The following is a 25444-nucleotide window of genomic DNA, read 5'->3' as shown; positions in this document are numbered from 1 at the left end:
GACGCAGGAAAGGTCAGCGCTGCCCTCTCCCGGCGCTTTTTTGGGCCGGGGACGGGAGGCCCCTGGTGGACGCGCCGGCAACTGCGGTCCTCTGCGCGTGCGCCCTGAGCCCACGGGGGGGAGGGGGGGGAGGGGGAGGCGACGGCCGGCAGTGGGGAGCGGGAGCCGCCCGCAGCCAGGCTCCTCGGGGAGGCATCCAAATAGTGGCCGCCCCGGGGCCCGGATCATCCCTCGTGGCTCAGGGGCTTTGGGGGTTGCCTGGGCCAGCCGAGCGCCGCGTGTCGGGAGAATCGGCCCTTGGCAAGCAACAGCAGCCCAGGGGACACAGGTGAGCTGGCCGGAGGCGCTGTCTGAGCCCCATGCTCTAGTCTCGTGGGGCCGCGCAGCTGAAAGGCAGGGGAGCCCACCAAACTCCCTGTATCCTCCTCGGAGGCAGCCTGTCCGGTGCGCCCCGCCCCCCCGACGACAGAGGAGATGGAAACCGCTGGACATGTGCTGCCCTTCTGTAATGAACATCGATACATATTTTATTGCACCCATCCTCTGAAAAATCCTGGGAAAATCAGAGGAATGGTCGACCATGTCACAGCTAAAGCAGTCTGTGATCTGGAGAACCAGGTTTCATTCCCCACTCCTCCACATGCAACCAGCTGGGTGACCTTGGGTCAGTCACAGTTCTCTTGGAGCTTCTCTCACAGAACCGTTCTCTCAGATCTCTCAGTCCCACTTATCTCACAGGGTGTGTGTGTGAGGAGAGAAACGGAAGCGTGTTTATAAGCCAGGCAGTGAGAAATGAGGTATAAAAAAAATAGCTTTGCTGCTTCTTTCAGACCTCGAAAAGCATGTACTTTTTTAAATGGAAGAGTGCATGCAAGTGGCCTGTTGGTCTGAAGTAGCACGACAAAATTTGAGTCCACAGGGACCTTTATTATTATTATTATTATTATTATTATTATTATTATTATTATTATTAAATTTTTCAAGGCCAACAAAGGCCTTCAAGGCCAACAAAGATTTATTCAAGGCGTGAGTTTTCATGTGCATGCACACTTCCTCAGAAAATGAAACAGATCATAATATATATAAGGAGAAAATAAATTAGTAGCACATTAGTAAACAGCATCACAACATCCACTGTGTACTAATTTGCTCCTAATTTACTTTCTCCTTATATCTGTACTCTTGCCCATTTTCTGAGGAAGTGTGCTTGTACATAAAAGCCCTTGCCTTGAATAAATCTTGGTTGGTCTTAAAGGTGCCTGACTGGACCCACATTTTATGTCTATATATAGTCCTGTAGCTTTATTCTGCGGACTCTAATCCCTGACTGATTGACAGGCTTTGCATGCAGAAGGCCCCAGGTGCAACCCCTGGCCTCTTTGGGTCAGAGACGATGGGCAAGACCTCTGCCCAAGAGCCTGGAGAGCCACTGCCAGTGTGCATTGGTACTTCTGCCCTTGGTAGACCAGTGGGCTGGATCTGTATTGGGCAGCCTCAGGTGTTCATAACGTTTAGATTGCCCTGTATCACCCCAACTGGGGCACCCCCAGACTCTGGAAACTACCATGTGAAGAGGTACACAGGGGTATTTGGTCTGAAGCCTGCTTTTTGAATAAAGCACTCAAAAGCAGAGTGCCTGGAGACATCTTCCACCTTTGTGTGGCAAAGCAGCTGAAGTCTCCTGTTGTCCCAGCTCCTTGTTCTGTTCTCAGCAGTGTGAATTAGCCTGATACCCTTGGAGCACTTTGTGCCAGGGCAGGCCCCAGTTGGATGCCGAATCGCATGATGTGTGTGCCAGAGTCATGCCCAGGGGCTCTTCCCAGGCCTGGCTGCCCAGACCCTAGGCTTCAAAGGTTGGGTAACTACAGGCAGGGTGTTTTCATTTTCTTCTTCACATAAATATAGTATTCAGTAAAAAGAAAGACTGATAAAAAGTTCATTACAAGTGCATCTTCATTTCTGTAAGCAAATCTTGCTGAGTTTATTTAGTCCATTGGAAAACAGAAATTCCTACTCTCGGCATTCCCCTAGAGTCTGCCTCTCTCTTGCCTGCCAAGGTGCCCTCAACCCTTGGGCACGCTACCGAGGCCGGGTCTCTGCCAAGGGCGCCACAACAGCAGAAAGTGATACGGAAGGCCAGGGTTGGGGGGGGGGTGTCATGTGGGCAAAGATTCAGGGTGGTTGTCTGTGCCACACGTCTCCTTGGGCACATCATGGTCTTCCTAGGCAGGGGGCAGCTAGCTGGGTGCTCCTTTCCACCCCACGGTTGCTGGGTGTCCTGCTTGAGGGAGGGGAGCTTGCAGGCCCCTGTTGTATGGAGCTTCTTGGCCACTCCTTGAGACAGACAGCCTGCCAGCAGCTCCTGCTACCAGGTATCAAAGATCATCCGGACTACGTGACCGCCATCAGGTAGGCACACCTGCCCACAGGTAAACAAAACACACCTTCTGGCTGTACTTTGTTCTTTCTCTGAAATGCCACTGGGAGAGATTGTGGGTTTTGCCATTAAAGGATATTCTCTTTGGCCTTTATAATTTTTTTTGGGGGGGGGGGCAGCAGAATCAGTGGCAGGGCTTGAAAGCCTTCTGTGGTCGGCTAGCAGGTAGGCCGGCCAGCTGGCCCAAGGGAGTTCCTTCCATGTTCCAATTTGAATTCAGCCTTTGAATGGGACACTGGCCTCAGTGAGGGTGGGCAACAACAGTCATTTCAGTCCCATTTCAAACCTAACCAGCATGAATGACGTGCAACATTTTGGTTACGCTAACTGCTTCGGGAGCCATTTTTTTGCCTGCAAAGTGGGTGAAAGTATAGCAAACTCATCAAAATAGTGGTGGGGATGGGTGTCCCTGGCAAAGAGATGGGGAGAGAAGCATGCAGAAAGTTCCAAGCAGCCTGTTGAATGGGTGGGGGCAGATGCATTGAAGCAGCAGGGAGCGGACAACTAGATCAGAGCCACAGCACTGGGGAGGGGGGGGGGTTGGCTCTTTCTCCCTGTACCGTTTCCCTGGCCGCAACCCTTTCCCCAGCCACACTCACCTACACAGAAAGATTGGCATGGTATGTACCCCCTCCCATCTCTCAGAACAGTGCAGTGGGTGATTTGATTGGGGGAGGGGCAAGATCCTGAGATCTCTCTGCCCCTCCAGCTCTGCAGCTCCATAAAGCACCAGGAAATCCTGTCTGGATGTTCTGGCTGACCCCACAAAGGTGTCTTAGGGTCCTCTGATGCAGCACAGAGGAGCACCTTGGGGAATTTGGAAGGTTGTCCTGGGCTAGTCATTCCTCCCAGCGTTCCTCCCACCTCAGCACGGCTCTTCCCCCATACTCACACCAGCCAGCTTCCTCTTCACACCTTGTTAGGTCTGCACCACACTGCCTCCCAGGTCCCTGCCGTGCTGCTCAGACCATGGGCTCCAGCAGGGTGGGGCTTGCAGCAGCTAGTGCGCTAAAGGCTCCGCAGAGGCGCTGCCCTCACATCTGCAGCAGCCTGCAGTTGATCCTCGTGGGCCCTTTGGCCACCTCAGGCCCCCAGTCCTCACAGCGGTCCTCTCTGCCTCCTTACTACGGTGTGCAGCCGGCCCCTTTGTGCCCACCCGAGGCATCCAGGTGCCCCGTGGGCCGGCTGGGACTCCCAGGCCCCCAGCAGCCCCACCTCCAGCCCTTACCATCCCAGCGGCAGCCTGCCAGCCTGTCTGGGGGCTTCCTCTGGCCGCTGCCCCTGCGGGGCCAGAAGGGCGTCTTGGGCAGGCTGTGCTTTGCTCTGCGGAAGGCGCCAAAAGCCAGCGGCCCCTCTGCACAGGCTGGCTGCTGGGGAACTGTCCCGCCTCTCTGGTGCTGAAGCCGGCGGCCTCGGCAGGGCAGGCAGCTGGCTCGGGACCAACCCCCTCGGGTGCTGTTTGGGCTGGGCCGAGCTGAGTCGGGCGTAATCTCCACGCTGCCCTCCCCCGCCAGCAGTAGCCATTCCCCTCACGTCTCCGCCCGCTTCTGCTGCTGCCGCCTGTGCCAGTCGCTCTCGCAGGCTCCGCTCCCGCCCGCTCGTCCTCCGCAGCGCAGCACAGCACAGCATGGCCAGCACATTTGCCCGCGCCCTGGCCGCCCGCAAGTCCGCCGGGCTCCTGGCCATTGTGGGCGCCGCCGGCTCGCTGACCGCGGGGTTCCTACTCTCCCGAGACTCTGTAGGTGCTGCAGGGGCCCAGCGACGCCTCTACCCGCCCAGGTAGGTCTCCTCCCCCGGGCGCCCGCGGGTACCCTTGGGAGTCTCTGGGCTGGCTGGCTGGCATTCCGAAGGTGACCGGGCACAGCTAGCCCTGGCAGGCAGGAGCAGAGACAAGGGGGACGTGCTAGAATCAGGTGGCTGGGTGGGGACCACCCCTCTCTACCCCTGTGGCCAAGGCACCATTCTTTCCAGAATCACCTGCCCTGCAAAATGGCCCTCAATTGAGGCTAGCCTGGCATCCCTGGTGCCCCTCCCCTCCCATTCCTTCTGCGCTGCAGCCCTTGCCCAGGGAATGGAGACCTGCCAGCTGTGCCCATGGGCAAGTGGTGCCACGCCAGGCCCTGCTTCCACCCTGGCGCTCTTTGGCCCATGGACTGGCTGATTAGCCTGAGCAGGAAATGGGCTGGGTGGGTGGCCACTCCCAGGAGATGCCAGCCGCCTTGCCTGAGCAGAGAGAAGCAGCTGAGTCCCCTGGGAAGAAGGACTGCTGCGGAATGGCGGGAGGGTGTCTCAGGTTGCAAGGGAGGGGATGGCGCTCTGCACAGGCTCAGGGGCATTTGACTCTGCATACTGGGGAAAGACCTGGTTCTCCTGAAACACACCTGGGTTCATTTGTGTGTGTGTGGGGGGGGACTATCTATTGGCACAGAGTTCTGCCCCTCCTTTCTCTTTCCCCTAATAACTCAGCCTCCCAAAGGCCAGCATTGTGTTTAGGAAGGATGCCAACTGGCCTGGAGAGAAATGATCATTCCCTGAGTGGGAGGAGGGGGACTGAATCCAGGTCTCCCACTCAAGCTTAACCCTGCTTCCCACTGGCAGTGTTTGGGACAGAGGCCTCTGGCTGTGTGGGTGCTGTGCTCCTTCAAAAGGGGTCAAAGAGGCTCCCCAAACTGACCCATGAAGGTGCAGCAATGGGGGGGGAGAGCCGCGGTAGCTGGGAAACCTGGCTGCAACCAGCAGAGGCCGGCAAGAGCTCCTGGGCTTTCCCCATTGATTTCCTGTCCTCCATTCCTTGAGCCCAGTTTTTGCAGAGGACCCTCTGGGCTGCAGTGTCTCCCCACCCCCCAGCACCATCGTCACTCCTGGGACCTTCCAGAAGGGGCAGAATGTGGAGCTCTTCTGCCTAGAGCAGCCAGCTAACTTGGGGGGCTACGGGTATGCAGGCACACATGATGCACTTCTCAAGCCCCTGCCTAATGTCCATGAGAACACCTTGGCCAGGTACACAAAAGATGCCTGCCTGTATCTGGTACTTGTGCAGCAACTGCCCCTCCCAGGGCAACCGTCACTCTGGGCCAGCAGGAAGGCTGCAACCCAGGACCTGGCACTGCGCCCTGTAGACCTCCCCCTCCTGCTCCTATCCCCTTTTCTAGCCTCTTGGTGCTCCTCCCCAGGGTGGCCCCGCTGATCCCTTGGGCAGGTCAGGGAAAGCGCAAAGCCCCTCTAAATGAGGAATGAGGTCAGGAGACAAGCCGCTTACAGTCCGCTGTCTCCTTAAAGCCCTGAACTCCCTCTGGGCTGGGCAGTCCTCCTCAGCAGGCCCCGAACCTTTCCTTTATCCACCAAACGGGCTGAGCCACAAGCAAAGCAATGTTTGGGAGGGGTCTACATGGCTTTCTCATGGGGTGGAGAGAGAGAGAAGCTGGCAGGATGGCAGGCCCACACAGACAAGAGATTCATACAGCCCCCAAGTAAATAAATGCAAAGTCCTGGCACCAGGAAGCAGGCCTCAGGAAGGGACCCAGCAGTTACCAAGTCCTACCCTACACCATGGAAGATGCAGCAGTACGAAGTCTGAAACCACAGTGATCAAAAGAACCCCAAAGCAGAAACAGGAGGTGACCCATGAAAGATTGAGGGAAGAGCGTTCTGACTGGTAGGTGGTATTTTGGAGTCTGCTGGCCCTGGACAGAGCAGGTGGGCTCTACTGGACCTGCTGGATGCAGAACACCTTCCCACCCTGCCCTCTGGAAGCCAGCCAGCATCTGGTGGGAGGCAGCCCAGAGGGTCGTGGTGCCTGGCCATTGCAAAGGGGACGGGCATTGGACAATGGTCATGTGGCACGAAAGGACAGCTGGTTGTGGGAACCAAAGGGCCCTGTGTGGAGTGGGGGTAAGCGATAACCTTTGTAGCCCTGGTATGGACTGGGGCAAGGCAGGCTCAAGTGATGGCAAAAATACCTAATTTCTATAGTTGACTGCCTGGGAACTGGGCCAGTCCCAGCTTAAAACACTGATTCTAGTATATTGCCATGGGTCAAATGGCACCTTGAAGAGTAGCCAGATTTGTGGCAAAGGAATCTGAAGAAGTGACCAGTGACTCCCAAAAGCTTCTCAACACAGATACGTTTATTCTTTAGGAGTGGAGATGTTGGGGGTTTTCACTTTATAAATCAAGGAGGAACCTCAGAAATTGCAGACTGAATTGGGCACCCCACTAATCCATCATGACTTGGGGGCACCCAGAGTTGGACTTTCTAGAGCGGACTGAGGCCATAGGAAATAAAGTTCTCCCTCCAAGCAACGAGTAACTCATGGGAGTCCCTCCTGCAGGAGTCAATGATGGCCACCAGCTTTCCATCAAAAGGAGGCAAAGTGACCTCACGGAGGCATCAGCTACAATGGCTAGCAGGGTCTAGTGGTTAGAGCACCAGACTGGGCTCTGGGAGGCCCCCCCCCCTGGGCCAGTCACACACTCTCTCGCTCAGCACCCTGTGGGAATCAGGCAGACAGGGAGAACAGCGCAAGAACCTGGAGCTTCTTGGAAGGAGAAAGGGGTAAGCCCATGTGCGAGACAGATTGCTTTCCCCAGGTTTTTGGAGAACCCCACTGGAAGGAAGGGGAGGCCGGCCACAGAAGCAAGCACGGCTGGCAGATGGGGCAGAACTGTGCCTGTTTAACTTCCACCTGCTCCTTCCCCCCTCCAGTGCTGAGTATCCAGATCTACGGAAACACAACAACTGCATGGCCAGCAACCTGACACCTGCCATCTACGCTCGGCTCTGTGACAAAGCGACCCCCAACGGCTGGACCCTGGACCAGTGCATCCAGACCGGGGTAGACAACCCTGGCCACCCCTTCATCAAGACCGTGGGAATGGTGGCCGGAGACGAAGAGTCCTACGAGGTGAGCAGGGAGAGAAACCCTGGCCGTGCCTCCCTCACGCCAGCCCTCCCCTAACCTGTGACCTGGTTGTGACTCCAGGTGTTTGCAGACATCTTTGACCCGGTGATTGAGGAGAGGCACAATGGCTACAATCCACACACCATGAAGCATCCCACAGACCTGGATGCCAGCAAGGTGCAGTACTGCAGGAGTCCACAGGGGGAGCCAGATGGGGGCATACTTAGCTGAAGCTTCCCCCCCCCCCCCCCCCCGGGCAGCAGTTCTTTACAGGCAGTAATTCCCAGTCCCTTGTTTGTTTGTCAACCCAATCCCAAATCCTTGAAATGTTTTAAAAGCTCTGATCCAACGCCAGGCCAAGGACCAATGAACGTGCCCTTGGAGCGGCTGACGCAGCTCCAGAAGATGCTGCTTCCGATGGCCTCTGTCTAGGGAGATGAGCCAGATCTGGACTTCCTCCATCATCATGGGCTGGGGAGGAGTGGGTGGCCTCCCTGCCTGCCTGCCTGCCTGCCTGCCTGCCTGCCTGCAAAGGCCGCAGCGGGTTGGGGCCCATGGGGAGGGGCCCGTGGGGCCCGTGTACTGGAGGAGCCAGGCGCAGGGGGGATGTTCTGGGGCATGGGGCTGTGGCCCCCGCCCAGCAAGAGTCTGGCTCAAGGGTAATCTCCCCCCTGCCGCTGCCCCCCAGATCAAGGCCGGCCACTTTGACGAGCGCTACGTGCTGTCCTCACGGGTGCGGACAGGCCGGAGCATCCGCGGCCTCAGCTTGCCGCCGGCGTGCAGTCGGGCCGAGCGCAGGGAAGTGGAGCGGGTGGCCACGGATGCCCTAAACGGCCTGACCGGGGACTTGGCCGGCAAGTATTATGGCCTGACCGACATGACCGAGAAAGAGCAGCAGCAGCTGATTGATGTAAGTGGCCCGGTTGGTTGATCGCTTCCCCCCATTTCCCGATGCCAGGGAGCTAGAGGAGAGCCCTGTGAACTGAGAGGGGCTGGCTGGCTCCCTCTGGTCTCCCTGGACACTGGCCCTGCTGGGAGGAGCTGCAGCAGCAGCCTCCCCTTACCTGCCTGCCTGCCTACTTTTCATTTCCAGGACCACTTCCTCTTCGACAAGCCGGTCTCCCCCTTGCTGACAGCGGCAGGCATGGCCCGGGACTGGCCTGACGCACGAGGCATCTGGTAGGGTGGGAATTATGCTCCCCGGGGGAAGGGTCCTGCCCAGGTGGCCTTTCGGGGAGGAAGTCTGCATGGGAAGGGAAGAGGAGCTGGACAGAGAGCCGTGACCTGCTGACTGGCCGCCCCTCTGCACAGGCACAACCACGAAAAGACCTTCTTGATTTGGATCAATGAGGAGGACCACACCCGCATCATCTCCATGGAGAAGGGGGGCAACATGAAGCGCGTCTTTGAGCGCTTCTGCAGGGGCCTGAAGGAGGTGAGCTGTCGGGCCCCTCTCCCTCTGCCCACCCTCCCACCTAGAGAGGGCTGCAGCCTGGCCCTGCCCTTGGTGGTCCTTGTTCTGTCTGCAGGTGGAGCGCCTGATCCAGGAGCGGGGCTGGGAGTTCATGTGGAACGAACGGCTGGGCTATATCCTGACTTGCCCCTCCAACCTAGGCACAGGCCTCCGGGCTGGCGTCCACATCAAGCTGCCGCTGTTGAGCAAGGTAAGAGCTGGCCAGAGGTCCCAGCTGGGCTCTTACCACCGAAGGCCTTCCTCCATGGGGCACAGGCCAAAGGTTAAGTGCTCCCCCTGACCACTGTTCCACCCACCACCTTTGCAGGACAACCGTTTCTCTAAGATCCTGGAGAACCTGAGGCTGCAAAAACGTGGCACTGGGGGCGTGGACACAGCAGCTACGGGGAGCACGTTTGACATTTCCAACCTGGATCGTCTCGGGAAATCAGAGGTGCTGAGTGCCAACAGTGGGGCGATTCCTTGCACGGCTGGGGGGTCAACCCACTCATTCTCAGCTGCAGCTGGGACATGTTTTGAGGGGGGAGGTGTCGCCTGTTGGAGTTGCCCAGTGCTTCCTGGGCAGTGGAGCCCCTCAGAACAGCTCCTATCTAGCCCGGCACTCCTCACCACTTTGGCCCCTTCCCTGCCAGGTGGAGCTGGTACAGCTGGTGATTGATGGTGTCAACTACCTGATCGACTGTGAGCGACGCCTGGAGCGGGGCCAAGACATCCGGATCCCCTCACCTGTGGCGCAGTTCCGCACCTGAGCCTCACCTGGGAAGGCGGTGGGCAGCATGCATAATCTCGGGCACCATGCAACCCACATTGCACCAGCCCCATAAATCTCCAGTTGCTGTGACATCTTCTGCCTCCAGTCATTCTTACCCTGCTGGGAGGGAAGGCTGTGGGTGGGGCAAAGGACTCATCAAGTCATCACCCTCCCCACCCAGAGCACGGGCAAAAGAGAGCCAATGCCCCACTCACACACACACACACACACACACACACAGAGCAGACAGGAGGGAGCTGGATAGCCCAGGGAGGGCAAGTCACGGTCGCCACCTGATCAGTAACAGAGCACCCAGAGAGAGCAGGGAGAAGGGGAACCTCTGGGTCCTCTAGGCCTGCTCACCTGAGCCATGGAATAACACCTAGTCTCTGCACTTGCTTGTGCTTCCTGCCAGCAGGGGGAGGAGGAGACTGGCAAAGGTGGTGGGGAGGAGGTCGCAGAGATTAGTAAACAAAGGGGGAAATCAAGCAAGCCCCCCTAGTTACTCTCTTGGCCAGTCCTCTGCCCATCCTGTGGCCAGCCAAACCAGGACTAGAGGCTTTCAGGGTCAGTGTTCAAGGGGCCCTGAGGCCTAGCTACTGCCTGAATCCATTCCTGCAGTCCAGTGCTGGAGCACCAAGGGAGTCGACACATCCCAGCGGCTACTTCCAAATCTTTGGCCTGCATTGTAAGAGCCAGTGGCAGCAGGGGTGAGAGTCCCCAGAACTCTTCAGTCATCCTGCCCCGTGGAAAGTACAGGAGGGGTGTCATGCATAATGCCTTCCCGCCCTTCCAGGCCAGTCTGCACTCTGCTCCTGCCCTGTAACACACCCCCCCCCCAACTGGCGGGCCTGGCAGACCACTGTTGAAACGGACCATTCAAGCAGCACAAAACAGCACAGCCTATGGGCCAGCAGTCCTCCAAGCTATCATGGAGTGATGCCTCATTTCCAGCTCTGGTGCAAGCCTGGCTAGCAGACCCCGGTGGGGCTGGAGGCTGAACCAAACACCTCCTGTGAGTGGCTCATCTGTGAGCATCAGAATAAGATGAGAAATGCAATGGCTGAGTACCCTTCCCCCAAAAGCTGTCACATCTCGGCCAGCTGGCAAGGTACAAAAAGAGAGGCCTCTCTGAAGGAGGCTACAAGGTTGCCCCCTCCCGGTAGGACCACAAGCCAGGAGGGGCCTCCCGGTGACCAACATTCTCCGGCTTTGCTTCAGGATGATTCAGAGTCAGCAGAAAGACTGACCACCCACCCCTGGGGAAATTCCAGACACTCAGCAGTAGCCTCCCCCCCCCCCCCGCCCACACACACACACTGCTCACAGCCCCTCTTGTGATTCAGCCTTCTGCACTCCTGCAAGGGGCTCTGTTCAGCACCAGCCGGTCTTTCGCACCTCGGGCTCCAGAGTCACACCAGCTCCCCTCTTCTCACCCCAGTTAGACAGTTTGCCAAGAACATCCAGCCTGAGATGGGAATGGCGGGACAATCCAAACAGGCTTAGCTAGTCACCTTCGCCCAGCTCCTGAAAGGCATGCGGGCATTAGGCTTGCTGACGTGCAGTTGGGAGCTGGAAATCTCCTGGAATGCCACCTGATCTCCAGACAACAGAGATCCCTTCCCCTGGAGAAATGGCCTTTGCTTTGCTGCAGCTAGCCAGGTTTTGTTGGATCTGAACCCAGGACCCCAGTGCTCAAGGAGCACCCTTTCCAGGGAGCTCTTGGGGACTGGGAAAGAAGGCCTCCTGGGAAGGGGCTGCTGTGTGTCCTCCCCTGGCCTGGCAGAGCCTGTTCCGGGGCTTCTCTCAAGGGGGGGGGGTCTGATGAACAAGTGAAGGGAGTTGGATCTAGGCATGCTGCAGGGGAGGCCACCACTGTCCTCTCTCCTGGGCTGCAGGGGAGGGATCATCCTCCGCCCATTTGTATGTCCTCTGCAGGGCCTCCACCCCATCAGTCTGACCATGGGGCTCCTTCCAGGAGAGGACGGTATAGGGCCCCTTTGGCTCCCTCCTTGCCACAAGCCACATTTGGGGAGTGGCTGACAGGTATCAGGGGGCTGTGATGATCACATCAGGTTGTGCTGGCCAGTTGTGGTGACTTGGAACTCCACTGAAATCGCTAGACTCTCTGCTGTGCCTCTCTGCGAGGGTATTCTTCTTGCTTTATTGCTCTCTGGGGAATCGTTGTAGGATTCTGACTGGGTTCACTGTGGGGGCTGCCCAAGCACAGGGGTTTCAGGAGGGCACTGCTCAGTTCAACCCCTGAATTCCCTGGCTGGCCGAACTTGTCCCTGGCTGTCCTTAGAGGCAGCAGGATGGGATGAAGCCAGGGACAGGCAGACTCTTCCATCATGAGTCTTCCTATACAGCTCAGGAACACCTGAGTCACCACAAGAGCACTCAGCAAACTTCTGCTGGAGAAGCCTCAGGAACGAACAGACTCGGGCAGCACAGGTCCCTGCCCCCAGCTAGCAGACACAGGACACACAGAGAGCCCTTTCATTTCTTCCAAGAACAGTCAGGGGCTACTCAACTGCAAAGATAAGGAACACCTTTTGTCAGGCATGAAATAAGGAGCCACCCCCCAACTGCCCGCAGAAGCAATCTGCCCTCCCACTGAGAAATCCAAGCACCTAACTGCAGGGCGGGCGGGCGGGCGGGCGGGGGGGGGGGGGAGGGAGGGAGGGTCTCCCAGGAATCTCTCTCTCCTTCATAGCCTTGTTCCTGCCTATCAGACCGGGAACCTTGATGGCTTCCTTCAAAGCAGCACGCGCACACACCCCACCTCTCTCCAGGCCCCCTTGGGTCCTCTTCTTCTCTTGCTGCCAAAGGAGGCCCTCGGCTGAGTCGGGTTGGCCTGATTGGATCTAGATCAGGATTTGAGCCGAGCGTCCACACCAAGGTTGCTGGCAGGGCAGGGCTCAGCCAGGGCACCCAGGGTGGGTGGCGGAGCAGAGGAGGGCCTGCCCCTTCCAAGGGAATGTCCGCCGGCCGGAGGCGAAGAGCGTGGCGCGCGCGCGGGCCGGGCGGCGGGGCCAATGGGCGGGAGGCGGGTCACGTGGCGCGAGGGCTTTTAAACAGTCGGCGGGCCAGGCGCGGGCCGGAGTGGGGCCATGTGGTCGCTGCTGGCCGTCAAGCTGGGATGCCTCGTGGCGCTGGCCCTCCTGCCGCTCCTCTGCGGCCTCCTCCCGGCCGCGCTCCGCCGCCTGGGCCCGCCCGGTGCGTGGGGTGGGGTGGGGTGGGGTGGGCCTGGCCGAGCGCGACCCCTCCTCCCCGCCTTGACCCTCCGTCACTCTCCTCCTCCCCTCACCCCGTTTCCCTCCGGCAGGGTCTGCCCAGCACTGGCGGAGCATCGTGAGCTGCGCGGCCGGCGGCGTCTTTCTGGCCACTTGCCTGCTGGACGTGGTGCCCGACTCGCTGGCCGACCTGCGGGACGAGCTGCGCCGACAGAAGCTCGCGGTACCGACGGGGGGGGGGGGGGGAGCGCGGCAGAAGGCGACTCGCGACTTATTCTGGCTGGGGCCGTCGGACAGCTGGGTGGAGCGCAGGGGACCTTGGGAGCCAGGGGCGGGGCGGCATGAACAGTAGCTGGGGCACACGGGGAGGTCTTGCTCTCCTTTGCGGTCGAGCCTCCAGTCGCAGGAGCAGATAATCAGTACTACAAGGGCGGTCTTCACCTGCGCTGGAGGTTTTGCTCCCATGATTACTACTGCATGCGGGGCTGGCTTTGAGAAAGAGCCATATTGGGGTTTTAATGACTGTAATTGTGGGTTTTAATTATCGTTTCATGGGGTTTTATTGTGGGGAGATTCTAGTGAATTGCCACGAGCCATCTGGGAGTGACGGTTTAGAAAAAAGAAATACAAATAATTAAAGATGCTGGAGAGAAGGCAGAAAGGGACCCACCAACTGTGCTGCCTTCTCTTGGCCTGCAGCTGGACTTCCCCATGCCAGAGCTGATCCTGGCCCTGGGCTTCCTGCTGGTGCTGGTGACTGAGCACGTGGCCTTGGACTGCAGCGAGCCACGCAGTGATGAAGCCACTCTCCTGCTCCCACCCGGCCTGGAAGAACAGCAGGGCTCCCGCCGCCCCTCTCGCTTCCGCTCCCTGGTGCTGACGCTGGCCCTCTCCCTGCACTCCATCTTCGAGGGCCTGGCCATTGGCCTGCGGGACACCCCTGGCAAAGTGCTCCAGCTGGCAGGGGCCATCCTGCTGCACAAGAGCATTGTTGCTGCCAGCCTGGGCCTGCTGCTGCTCCAGAGCCGCCTTCCCCCACGCTGGCTGGCAGCTGCTCTGGGCACCTTTGTGCTCATGTCCCCGCTGGGGGTTGGCCTGGGCATGGTGGTGACTCATGGCTCTGGTTGCAGCACCACCACCGCGCGCAGCATGCTGCAAGGCGTGGCTGCAGGAACCTTCATGTATGTCACTTTCCTGGAGATCCTGCCCCAGGAACTGGGCTCTCCTGCTGGCCGCCTGCCCAAAGTTCTTGCTGTCCTGCTGGGCTTTTCAGGCATGGCTGGACTGCGCCTCCTGGGCTGAGGTTGCCTGAGGACATGGCCGGGGGTGGGGGGGCTTTAAAAGGTCGGAGAACCTGTCATTTTTTCCCAGGGAAATATAATCTGAAGACATGCTTAGGAAGTTGCTCCCTTCCTTGGGGCCAGTCTGCCCTGGATGGCTACAAATCCTGCTGCTGACTGGATCCTGGGGCCGGGGGAGGGGGGAGCCAACAGGCTAAGTGGCAACTGTGTTGTACTCTTAAAATATTTTTATTAAAACAATCGTGCTGCTTTGTAAGAGTTTAGCCATTGGAGTTTCTCTTGCCTTCCTTGCTGTCCCCTCCCTCCTCATTGCCACTTTGAGTGTTGATTCTGTGCTTTCATCAGAGGGTGGGGGGTAGCACTACTGTGCCTTGTCTCTTCCCCAACACAAAACCTACAATCCAGCTGAGCAGAGGGGAGAAGTGAGGAAATCTTCTGCCTTCCCTGCACTAGCTGGAGCTGCAGTGCCCCCTGCTGGAAAAGCATGGTTTTCCACAGAGGAGGTGGGCAGCAGCGGGTCACCTTTCAGTCAGGTCCATTTAGGAGGGGTCTGCAGAATATTTAGGAAGAGGAGTTTCTGGCCCAAGAGCAGGATGGCAGGTGCTGCAGCACCTTCTCCTCCTGAGGGAACGGTGATGCAGGAGAGCTGTGCTCATGTTCGTCCCATGGTGCTAACAGATTGCCACCAGAACTGGTAACATACTGCATTTGGGATACTGATAAAATTGGGGGTAAAGACACAAAGATGGGGGGGGGGAGATAATGTTTGTTTGCAAATGTAAACTAAAGTTTAGGGAGCACTGAAAAAAGCCTTATTTGCCTAAAATTTGAATTATGGAATTATTCCATAATAATAGCTGGGTGGTCTGTAAATGTGTGTGTAGATCAATATTTTAAGCATATCCAGTGACTACTTTGGTCATCAGCTGCTCATTGGTCAGGGGTCCCCAATGTGGTACCGGTGGGCAAGATGAAGCCTACTGACCCCTTTCCTGGCCCCCACCAAGAGTTTATTAGACAGTGAGTGGAGCCCAGTGGGGCTTTTGCTTGGCAGGCTTCTGACTGGCCGCTGGAGACAGAAGGGGCTGCACGGATTTTTAAAAGGCTGGTTTGGACAGCAGTCGTCCCCACGGCACGAGAACCTCCCCTGCGAGACTTAGTTTTGTGGCTGACTCCCCCTCCTGGGGTGCCTGCTTCAGAAGGCCAAGGTGCCCACCGGCCGAAAGGGCTGCAGGGGCATCCAAGCCCTGCTGTTGATTCCTTTCTGCTAGCCTGAGGTCGGGCAGCGAAAGGGGGGCCGCCGGGAGAACAGCCGACCCCGAGAGAAGAGGCGTATGGGGGGGGGCGGGAGTGCACCTGTCCGCGGGGGGCCCGTTGCGGCCGAAGGACGCCGCGCACCTCCCCGCGCTGCCCCGAGGCCCACGTCGTCCCCGCGCCCGGAGGGGAGGCGGAGGCTCGTGCTTGACGCCCGGCGGCAGCCTTCCGGGTGGGGTGGGGTGGGGCGGAGCTCGGCGTCAGCGGCGAGATGCCGCGCCACCCCATCGCCATGGCGACACGGAGGAGGGGCCGCAGTAGCCCCCGCCCCCCGCGGGCTTCCCGGTTGGAGCTCATCGGTCGGCGCGAGCCAATGAGTGCCTGCCACACTGCAGCCGGGGCCTGGGGGCGGGACTTCCGTCTCCTCTTTAGCTTCCCGCTGAGGCGACCGTGAGGGAAAGCGAGCGGCGCCGCCGACGGAGGGACCAGGAGCCGCTTGCCCGCCCGCCCGCCGCCGCCGCCGCCGCCTCCCGGACCGCGGCCTGCCCTTCCTCCCCTGCCCGCCTCGCCTCTCCCTTCCGCGGCCCGGCGCGCGTGATGGAGCGGCTGCTGCTGGCGCTGCTGCTGGCCCTGGTCCCGCGGCCCGGGCGCGCCTCCGACGTGCTGGAGCTCAGCGACGACGACTTCGAGAGCGGCCTGGCCGACCGCAGCCTCGCCCTCGTCGAGTTCTACGCTCCCTGGTGGGTCTCCCTCCCTCTTTCCCGGGCGCGGGGGGACGCGGCGGGCAGCTGACGACCGAGGCTGCCCCGGAGGGAGGGAGGGAGGGAGGGAGGGAGGGAGGGCCGCTCCGTTGCTTGCTCCCCGGACGGAGAGGAGCCTTCGCTCTCCAGTGAGGGCCTTCGGACTACAGCCCCCAGGATGCCTCGGGGCCACGCGTCGTGGGCGGGGCCTCGGTGCCGTGTCTGCTTGGGATTGGCTCCCGCGAGGCCAGCAGGCTGCCCGGGTCCGGTTCGCTTTGGGCGGCGGCGTCGAGGGGAGCGGCCGCTGCGCAGTCCCCGTACCCGGAAGACGCGCCTGGCTCAGAAGATTGTCCGTACTGGAGGAGCCTTTACAGCGGCGGCTTGCTTTGAAAGCGTTTTACATCTCTATGGGGAAGCGAGTGATTGATTGGCGATTGAAGAACTTAATACAAGCTAATAGTTGGCCTTCTAGTGCCTTCTTAATTAACTCCGCTCCAGTGACTTCATAATTCACTCAGTTCAGGGATTCATTTCTGAAGTGCAAAGAAAAGGGGGTGTTAATTGCAAGGAGGTCGGTCACGTCTGCTGCCTTTCCAGAGGCTCAGGTTCTTTAAGATTACCTGCAGCCTGGTCTTCTCAAGTGGAGAAGCCAGGGGTTGAGCCTCAGGCCTTCTGTATGCTCTACCACTGAGCCACATGAGTGTGTCTCCCAAGCTGCACTCAGTGTCATTGATTTCTATCTCAAAGGAGGCAAGAATTAAAAGTTGAAGTAGAGAATAAATTCTGTAATGAGCTTAAATGAATTACTCTTATCTGGTGTCAGTTGACTTACAGAATAGATTTACATACTATGCACTCTGGGTAAAATTTTGTGTTTCAATTCATTCTAAAATAAAGCCCCTACTAAAGTTTTATCTTTTGGTGATAAATACCTGGTATTAAGAAATAGTTCATTCTCAAATAAAATATTTGAACTTTTTGCAGTGATCCAGTATTTATTTATTTACCGTATTTGCCGGCGTATAAGACGACCCCCCAACATTTCCACTCAAAATATAGAGTTTGTTACATTACAGTACTATGGGCCACTATGGGCAGCTATATCAATCCCAACTAAAGTGCACTCGGCGTATAGGACGACCCCCCCCCCACTTGGAGGCATGTTTTTCAGGGGAAAAAAGTAGTCTTATATGCCAGCAAATACTGTAGATAGTGTTTAGGATAGTCCACTACTGTGCTTCTTTGCATATCATGAGTGGGGCTTGGCTTGACTCCTGTTTTGGGGGAGCAATGACTGTAAAGTGGCCTTTTACAGAAGCATTGGGCAATTTAAATAGCATTATCCTATATGTCTGGAGCACCGAGAGTGCATCAAATGATTACTGAAACTATATGTTAGAAAAAGAAGAGTTGTTTTTTATATGCCGCTTTCCTCTACCCAAAGGAGTCTCAAAGCAGCGTACAGTCGCCTTCCCTGTGAGGTAGGTGAGGCTGAGAGAGCCCTGATATCACTGCTCGGTCAGAACAGCTTTATCAGTGCTGTGGAGAGCCCAAGGTCACCCAGCTGGCTGCATGTGGGGGCTCCTAACCCCTACATCAAGCTGAATCTCTTCACTATGTTCCAAGTTTGTTTGTTTTTTAATATTGGGTATGCTTGCAGAATTGCCTGTGATCAAGCTGCATATTATACTTTTGGTTTTTTTCAATAAGTTGTCATTTGTACTTCTGCTAGTAAATATTTTACTATGTGTATGGCCAGCTTGACTGATGCTGAGTCAGCTTTCACCAAGTGTGGGGGGGAGTTAGCCGGCTTTCTTTTGAAGAGGAGGCGGTGTGCCACTTGGAAGTAGTGAGCCACTGCTGCAGACTGTTTATCCTAATTCCTTTGCAAGAGATAGTAAAGGTAGGTAGCCCGTTTCTGATCCTGGGGAACCAGCGACTTTGGAGCAGGAAACAACACCATAGTAACAGTTCACCAAACTGTTTTGTAGGTGTGGACACTGCAAGCGGCTTGCCCCTGAATACGAGTCAGCAGCCACAAGGCTTAAAGGAATTGTTCCACTTGTGAAGGTATGTGGGCATTATGGATTCTCTGTGCAGGGAGGGAGGCTTCATTTACAATCCGTTTTGATTGGGACCTCCAGCATGAGCAACAGTGGGTGGGTTACAGAATAATGGTGACTTCTGAATCCAGCAACAAAGATTCCCAGTGAAATAGAGTGCAGCAGGGCTGGAGTGGTATAATGGGGATAGGACAAGGAGAAGGACAGTCAGTTGATGCGTTGCATCTCCACTTCCTGGAGGAAGGAGTTGGCCCAGTGTGGTTGCACTGGTAAATACCCTCGGTTACAACTACAGCTGGAAAGGGCTGTTTGGCTCCCAGGGCCTCAAATTTAGGTACTCTTTAGGCACATCACATGCCATCAGTTTTAAGGTCCTCAAGTTGCAAGTAGCCCAGGCGTCTCTGTGGTAGGCTGGTTGTAACCAGGCTGTGTTGTATTTGTGGGTTTTTGTTTGTGGGGGGGGGGTTGATTAAACATATAGCCTGTGTGTATATACTGTTGGAGGCTCCTCAATGTATGTCAGGATGAGGACTTCAAGCTTTTGTGTGTGTAGCAAAAAATCTGTACATGTGCTTTCCTCAGGTTGATTGTACAGCAAACTCAAACACTTGTAACAAATATGGTGTGAGTGGATACCCGACTCTCAAGATCTTCAGGAATGGGGAGGAATCGGGTGCCTACGATGGTCCTAGGACAGCTGGTAAGGCATTGTAGGCCAGAATCCTTTATGACTTGTTGTAGTGCAGCTGACCAGAGGCATGAGGTCTAAGCTGGGTGACTGCAGCATTTAAGGGGCTTGCAAGGGTCATGTTTGAAAGGGGAATTCCAAAACACAAGGAAACTAATGTGTAGTGCCTTATAAAAGCTGCTATGTTGTGTACATCCCTTGATTTAAGAGTTGGTCTCTGACAAATTTTCTTTTAAGATGGAATTGTCAGTCATCTAAAGAAACAGGCCGGCCCAGCTTCTGTTGCTCTCCGTGGTGACAGCTTTGAGAAGTTCATCAGTGAAAAGGATGCTGCTGTGGTGGGTAAGTAGCCTGGGGAACAAGTTCCTGTTTTGGTTGGGGGCGGGGAGAGGGGAGGGGAAGCCTCTCTAGGACTTGTGGCAGGCAGCATTGCTTGCCTCTTTTGCTTTTAGTAACTTGATAGTTGCCAAAGGGATATCCAAAGCAATGTTGACATAAAGTAACGCTCTTAACCAGCTTCAGGAGTAATAGGCCAGGGACTGTAACAGGATGGATTAACTGTTTTGCACACATGCGCTCATGTGTTTATAGTATATAAGAATACATTCTGGCATCCTCCATTCTGATTGTATGTGCTGTAGGTTTTTTCAAAGAGCTATTTGGTGATGCGCACTCAGAGTTCATGAAAGCAGCAAGCGCCTTGCGGGATCATTATCGCTTTGGACACACCAATGACGAGGAGCTCATTAAGAAATATGAACCCGATGGCGAGTAAGTGTGGGTGTGGTGGGATGCCTCTGTCCTCCCGATTTTCTCCTGCAGTGTGAGGAAGACAGTATATAAACTACAGCACAGAATGCCAGAAATGTGTGACTACAGATGTGTTTTCTGTGTTTCCCACTTGGTGGATCCATTTTCTCCCCAGCCCTGAATCCCTGTTGGGCTGGTTACTTTTGTTCAGTCTAACACCAGCAGGCTGCCCTCTAGGGAGCATGCAAGTTAGAACTTGAACTGATGAACGGTTCGCTTTTCTTTGGGGAATTTGCTAAGGAGTTGACACACCTGCCAGCTCACTACCTTGGAAGTTTGCATCAAAGGAGCTAGCAGTGCAGTTAAGGTGGAATATGGAAGAAGGGTAATTGCTACCCACTGCTAAGTAGGGGTGTGCATTCGGCTAATCCAAGCCAGATAAATACCCCCTAACTAGTTTATTTCAATCAAATTTAGATTTTGATATTTTTTAGGTATCCAAAATAGCCTTGCCTCAAATTCCAAACATATTTGGGGGTTTTCTGTACTGTAGGATAGCTGAAGGGTGTTTATAGGGATTGCAATTCCATTATATACCTTACAGGTGAACTTGTGGTTTGGAGAAGGTGTTTAAAGGGATTGCAGTGAAAAGGTATTTAAATGTTAAAAGGGCCATGTTCCCTTTAAATGATTTCCTCCTGCATTGGAAACAGTGGAGAATGGGGTACCTTTAGGGGCCTATAGAATTAAACTTCCTGGTCCAATCTTTTTGAAATTTGGTGGAGGGGATTGAGGAGCAGCACCAGCAGCTATGCTGCAAAGTGAATCTTCTACCTTGAGAAACAGCCCCCGCGCCCCAGATTCAACAACAACATGTGTTGGTCCACCAAACATCCCCCTCCATGATCTGAGCCATTCTGACCTCCCACAGGTTCATGTTAAAGTTGAAATTTGTTGTCACACTGTGAATATGTTATGTTTTGTTATAATCTGTTATGTTCAATTTTGGAACACTCTATATCCTATGGGGACCACTGATTTTAATGGTCCTCCTAGGGTACTATGGAGCAAAAATAATTGGCAGTCCTGAATATTTATTGAATTGGTGTTTGGATTTGGGAATATCAAATCAGGGCAAAAGAAATGCTGATATTTTACAGGTTCAGTATACTGTAACTTGGAAAAGTACTGGGAGGTTGTGTTTTGGTTTTTTTGGGGGTGGTTGTATGCCCTTACTGCTAAACTGCAGCTGTCAGTTCTCCACAGAGGTATCATCCTGTTCCGTCCCTCCCATCTGGCAAACAAGTTTGAAGAAAGTTCTGTGCGATATACAGAGGAGAAGATTACCACAGGCAAGGTGAAGAAGTTTATTCAGGAGAACATGTGAGTGATGCAGTCTTTTCTCTCTTTGTCGCTGTGTCTCTTGCCTGGAATTGGGAGCGTCAGGCTAACACTGCCTGTCTCCTTCTGCATGTTAGCTTTGGTATCTGTCCACACATGACGGAAGACAACAAAGAACTGATCCAAGGGAAGGATCTGCTGGTGGCTTATTATGACGTGGACTACGAGAAGAATCCCAAAGGCTCCAACTACTGGCGCAACAGGTTGGGTTATTGAGCAAGAATTGTGGAGCTCTTCTAGAGGCCTGACTTGACTGAGCTGGAAACAGACAACAATCAGTCGTAATGAGCAAGCATAACATCAATATCAGTATTAATCAATAAAACAAGCAGGGAGTCTTTCAGCAAGGCATGTAAAATGTTAAAGCAGCACTCAAGCAAGGTGATCATGGGGGGGAGGGATTTCAGCAGAGATAACCTGTCATTGGCTCCCCCCCCCGCTTCCTGGGCAGTTGAGATTCAACAGGAATATCTTAATGCGGAAGACTGGAGAGTAGAGAAGGGGGTCTTGTGTGACTTTTCTCAGCCCTAACCATAAAAAGACCAGAATCCAGCACTTTTAATTATGTCCAGAAATAAATGGGCTACTTTTCAGCATGAGGGGAATGTGATCCCTAGGTCCAGTACAAGCCTAACCACGCTGCATTTGAAACTGACTTGAAAAGGTTGAGAGTTTTCAAGGGTAGCCTAAATATGATCGGCACTGGCCAGATCTTGTTTGTTAAGTAACTTCCAAATCTGGCCAGTAGTGATGCTTGCCAGGGAAGGAAGCCTTTGTCTTAGCTTCAGTTTATTGGCCCTTTTGTCTGGCAAAGTGGGCTGTGCACATGGAAGCTCACACCTTGAATAAAACTTAGTTGGTCTTAAGATGCCCCTGCTGGACTCCAGCTTTGTTATGCTACTCCAGACCAACATGGTTACCCACCTGAATCTCTTCAGGAATCTGGAAGAGGTTAACTCCACTTCACTGGCGAGAACTGCCCAGGCCAGAAACACTGCGTCATCTTTCTCCATCCCTGCCTGAAGCTGGAAGATGAGAGAAAGCTGTTGGTTTCACTGAAAGTATCTCTGGGCCATTAGTTCTGTTTGGATGTTCTGAAGTCAGTTGTTTTTCTCTGGAAAATGCTGAAGGCAGTGTGCAAGTGTAACTAAAAATGGAAAGGAAGGTGTTCAGCTACATAAGCAAGCACCAAGGAAATGTGAATTCACAGCCTTGTCAGCTTGCCTGGCTTGTAGCTCCTTCTGAACCTTATTTAAGCTCTCAGCAAATTGCAGCTTGCTTTAAGTGTGTGAAAGACACTGTTCTCTTAACTCTGCTTTTGCTCTTCTAGAACCTAGATGTACTAGAAATAAGAACTACAAGGGCAACGGAGAGTCTAAGAAGTGACTCCAAAGCTAGGGATTACTACTACTGGCCTTTGTGTGTTCCTCCCCCACCCCAATTTTGTGTAATACCTGCAGTTCCTGGAGCTTGGTTCTATTTGGTAGCTTTCTGAGTTAGAATTCCACATGCCAGCCTTACATGGTGGATCCCGGGACAGTGGAATAAGCAGCCTTCTTTGCCTCCTCAGGGTGATGAAAGTGGCCCGAAGTTTTCTGGATGCTGGACGCGCCCTCAACTTTGCTGTTGCTAATCAGAAGACTTTTAGCCATGAGCTCTCAGAGTTTGGACTGGAAAGCACTGCTGGGGATGTTCCTGTTGTTGCAATCCGGACAGCCAAGGGGGAAAAATATGCCATGCAGGAAGAATTCTCGTGAGTGGAGCTTTCTGTCCATTCTTTTCAGAAGCATCTGCTTCTCTGTGTGTAGCTTCCAACTGCTTTAGTGTGATGCTGAGCGGGGCTGGTTGAAACTCAGGCTATGGAACCTTCTCACCTGAGGCTTAACAGCATAGGCTACAACACTGGAGAAACAGTTCAGTCTGAGATGTTTCTCTTTTGCTGGAGGGATGGGGTCAGGCAGTGTCAGGTGACTGAAATCGTTCTTGTTTGGTTTGCAGCCGTGATGGAAAGGCTCTCGAGAGGTTCCTCCAGGATTATTTTGATGGAAATCTGAAAAGATACCTGAAGTCAGAACCCATCCCAGAAAATAACGACGGGCCTGTGAAGGTTGGAACTGCTGCCAGTTCACATCCCTAACTCCAAGGACATGCTCTTCCAACCCAGAACGTATAATTAGGGTGTCCCAGTAGCACTGTCTGCAGCTTGGATGGCTTCATAGGTGGAGTGGGCAAGGTCTGGGCCCCTCCCTGAGTTAGCTGGAACATCAGGCTGCCTGGGCAGCCCCCAGAGGCCACTGTGGAAGTCTTAGCAGGTTGGGAGGGAGCTTGGGCTGCTGGCAGGGAATGGAGGTAGAGTTTAATGGGTTTGTGTGCTTTTATGGGGCTTTATTGTGATGTGATGACTTACCCACCACAAGCCACTATGTGGGAATGGCAGGATATAAATTGAATTATAAATAAGCACAGCACCACCAGTTTTTCAGGCTTGCAATCACATAGTTTCATGCTTGCAGTCATGTGAGTGGCCTAAAACTAGGTACAGTAGGCTCTGGGGTGGGCAGAACAAGCTTTGAATGGCTGCGTTGACATCCCATTCTGCCTCAGGGCAAACATTCATTCTTGCTGAGAAACAGCACTCTTGTCTTCACAAGTGGTGCGGTGTTGGGGTACAGGTTCCTGCAGTTAAATTTGATGAAAGGCAGCACTAGCAAAAGCCCCTCTCTGTTAGGGATCAGCTGGTCTTCTTACTTATCCTAGCACAGATTGAGATCGGTAGGTGTCAAGACCTTGGACTTGTGCTCATGGAAATGTGTCTGTTCCCTCCCAAGGTGGTGGTAGCTGAGAACTTTGATGAACTCGTAAATGATGATAGCAAAGATGTTCTTGTGGAATTCTATGCGCCTTGGTGTGGCCACTGTAAGAACCTGGAACCAAAGTACAAGGAGCTAGCTGAGAAGGTGGGCCTAGACTCTTGGCAGGGGACTGGTGGGCCTGAGGGGCTTTATCACAGGTGACCTTACCTGTTGGGGTGTTTCTGCAGGATGTGGAGGAGCACTTGAGAGAGAAATGTGGCTGGGTTGGGGCCAAAGCAGGTATTGTTGAGTATATGTGTGTTTGCTGACTCTCTTATCCTCTAAACAGCTTGGCAAAGATCCCAACATTGTTATAGCAAAGATGGATGCCACAGCCAACGATGTGCCTTCACCCTATGAAGTCCGAGGGTAAGACTGACCTCTGGCTGGCGGCCCTGGCCTTGTTCTTGCCTGTTCTCTTGGGTGGTCGGTTGCTCCCAGGCAGGGTCAGCAGCTGTATTCACTGGTGGCTCCTGAACTTGGTGGTCTCCCCAGCTATGGACTGACCACAACCGCTCTTCTCTTGAAAAGCTGCAGTGAGGAAGTCCACGGTGAGGAAATTGTTGTGTACACTTAGATGAGTGGTGCTTCTCTCTTTGTAGCTTCCCCACCATTTACTTTGCTCCTGCGGGCAGCAAGCAAAATCCAAAGAAATATGAGGTGAGTTGTTGATGCTTCTTGTCGGCATTTATTCAGCCTGAATGAATTGTTCTTTCCTAGTCCTCACCACATCTCTGGGATGGGAAGGGCCATTGTGAGAGGTTGTGGCTGGAACCTGGAGAGCTCTCTGCCTTTGGGGCCTTGAGAGAAAAGGAGAGAAGTCCCTTTCCACTGAGGAACCAGTTTTTCATCCTGTTAGCATAGCCTTGACTCTGTGTGTGTGTGTGGGAGGGATGAACAGTGTACCTATTAGGGCCCCTGCCTGCCTTGCTGCTGGTTGCCATACCTTGCTTCCTGTCTTTTTTCCTGGCAGGGAGGCCGCGAGGTGAGTGATTTCATTAGCTACCTGAAGAAAGAGGCCACCTACCCACCCATTCTGCAGGAGGATGAGAAGCCCAAGAAGAAGAAGAAGGTGCCCAAGGAAGATCTGTGAGAGTTCTCCATGCCTGTTTGCCTGTGGAGAAGCCTGTTAACCATCGGGGCAGGCCGATAGTGCAGCAGAAGCCGTTGGAAGGCAAAGAAGCCACTTGGATGGGAGGGGACCCAAACTGCTGCCGTTCTGTTTAATTTTCTGCTCCCTCTTCTCCTTGCTGCACTGGCCATGGATGCCCTGGACTGGTTGATGTTTGGGGGGGTGGGGGTGGGCTTGTTTTCTAATGTTTTGTACATTTGGAGGAGTGAAATAATAAACTACCCCTAATCCCAAGATTGACCGTGCTTTATGATGTGGTTCAGAGCCGGGGGGGGGGGGGGAGAGAGTGGAGAGACCAGCGTGCTGAGGGGGATGTGGAGCCCTCTAGTTGGCCTGTCCTTGCAGAGGGTGGCCCTCGTTGGCTGCAGTAGAATAGAGGCTGTCTGTGATGACAGGAGTTTGGATCTCCCAAGCCCAACTCTGAAAATCTTCTTGATCCCTTAAAATCTTGCTGTCCTTGGGGA

At 54.7% G+C, this 25444-nt stretch overlaps 3 protein-coding genes across 4 annotated transcripts; all 3 read left to right on the top strand.

The window, feature by feature from the left end:
* The first annotated feature begins 165 nt into the window (after positions 1-165).
* On the top strand, positions 166-9653 carry CKMT1A (creatine kinase, mitochondrial 1A). Of its 2 annotated transcripts, none has more exons than XM_077317792.1 (9): positions 166-328; positions 7143-7341; positions 7420-7515; positions 8027-8248; positions 8432-8517; positions 8650-8773; positions 8868-9002; positions 9120-9245; positions 9445-9653. In XM_077317792.1, exons 2-9 carry the CDS (start codon positions 7180-7182, stop codon positions 9559-9561), a joined length of 1068 nt encoding a protein of 355 aa, XP_077173907.1. In that variant the 5' UTR covers positions 166-328; positions 7143-7179; the 3' UTR covers positions 9562-9653. The 2 variants fall into 2 exon arrangements, with proteins under 2 accessions (XP_077173907.1, XP_077173906.1); XM_077317791.1 differs by lacking the exon at positions 166-328 and adding an exon at positions 3955-4216.
* Positions 9654-12629: 2976 nt separating this feature from the next.
* Positions 12630-14314, top strand: LOC143827710 (zinc transporter ZIP1-like). Its single transcript, XM_077317542.1, has 3 exons — positions 12630-12782; positions 12892-13022; positions 13499-14314. The coding sequence occupies exons 1-3, from the start codon at positions 12677-12679 to the stop codon at positions 14099-14101; spliced, it is 840 nt and encodes a 279-aa protein (XP_077173657.1). The 5' UTR covers positions 12630-12676; the 3' UTR covers positions 14102-14314.
* Positions 14315-15768: 1454 nt separating this feature from the next.
* PDIA3 (protein disulfide isomerase family A member 3) lies at positions 15769-25216 on the top strand. Its single transcript, XM_077318200.1, has 13 exons — positions 15769-16094; positions 18086-18164; positions 18740-18857; positions 19083-19187; positions 19487-19616; positions 20862-20978; positions 21074-21199; positions 22567-22749; positions 22995-23103; positions 23825-23953; positions 24138-24217; positions 24451-24508; positions 24822-25216. Exons 1-13 carry the CDS (start codon positions 15952-15954, stop codon positions 24939-24941), a joined length of 1497 nt encoding a protein of 498 aa, XP_077174315.1. The 5' UTR covers positions 15769-15951; the 3' UTR covers positions 24942-25216.
* Positions 25217-25444: the final 228 nt, after the last annotated feature.

The sequence above is a fragment of the Paroedura picta genome, chromosome 18 (assembly GCF_049243985.1).
Source record: "Paroedura picta isolate Pp20150507F chromosome 18, Ppicta_v3.0, whole genome shotgun sequence".
NCBI classification, from domain to species: Eukaryota; Metazoa; Chordata; class Lepidosauria; order Squamata; family Gekkonidae; genus Paroedura; species Paroedura picta.
The sequence above is the reverse complement of the archived record's forward strand: the minus strand, read 5'-3'. Positions and strand labels throughout refer to the sequence as shown.

Bases quoted from the DNA above. Each gene is read 5' to 3' on its own strand.
- CKMT1A (XM_077317791.1), top strand. From the start codon at position 4,065: ATGGCCAGCACATTTGCCCGCGCCCTGGCCGCCCGCAAGTCCGCCGGG. The intron at 8,518-8,649 runs GTAGGGTGGGAA...CCCTCTGCACAG, and splicing joins CCTGACGCACGAGGCATCTG to GCACAACCACGAAAAGACCT. The intron at 9,246-9,444 runs GTGCTGAGTGCC...CTTCCCTGCCAG, and splicing joins ATCGTCTCGGGAAATCAGAG to GTGGAGCTGGTACAGCTGGT.
- LOC143827710 (XM_077317542.1), top strand. From the start codon at position 12,677: ATGTGGTCGCTGCTGGCCGTCAAGCTGGGATGCCTCGTGGCGCTGGCC. The intron at 12,783-12,891 runs GTGCGTGGGGTG...TCCCTCCGGCAG, and splicing joins CCGCCGCCTGGGCCCGCCCG to GGTCTGCCCAGCACTGGCGG. The intron at 13,023-13,498 runs GTACCGACGGGG...CTTGGCCTGCAG, and splicing joins TGCGCCGACAGAAGCTCGCG to CTGGACTTCCCCATGCCAGA.
- PDIA3 (XM_077318200.1), top strand. From the start codon at position 15,952: ATGGAGCGGCTGCTGCTGGCGCTGCTGCTGGCCCTGGTCCCGCGGCCC. The intron at 16,095-18,085 runs GTGGGTCTCCCT...ACTGTTTTGTAG, and splicing joins GTCGAGTTCTACGCTCCCTG to GTGTGGACACTGCAAGCGGC. The intron at 18,165-18,739 runs GTATGTGGGCAT...TGCTTTCCTCAG, and splicing joins GAATTGTTCCACTTGTGAAG to GTTGATTGTACAGCAAACTC.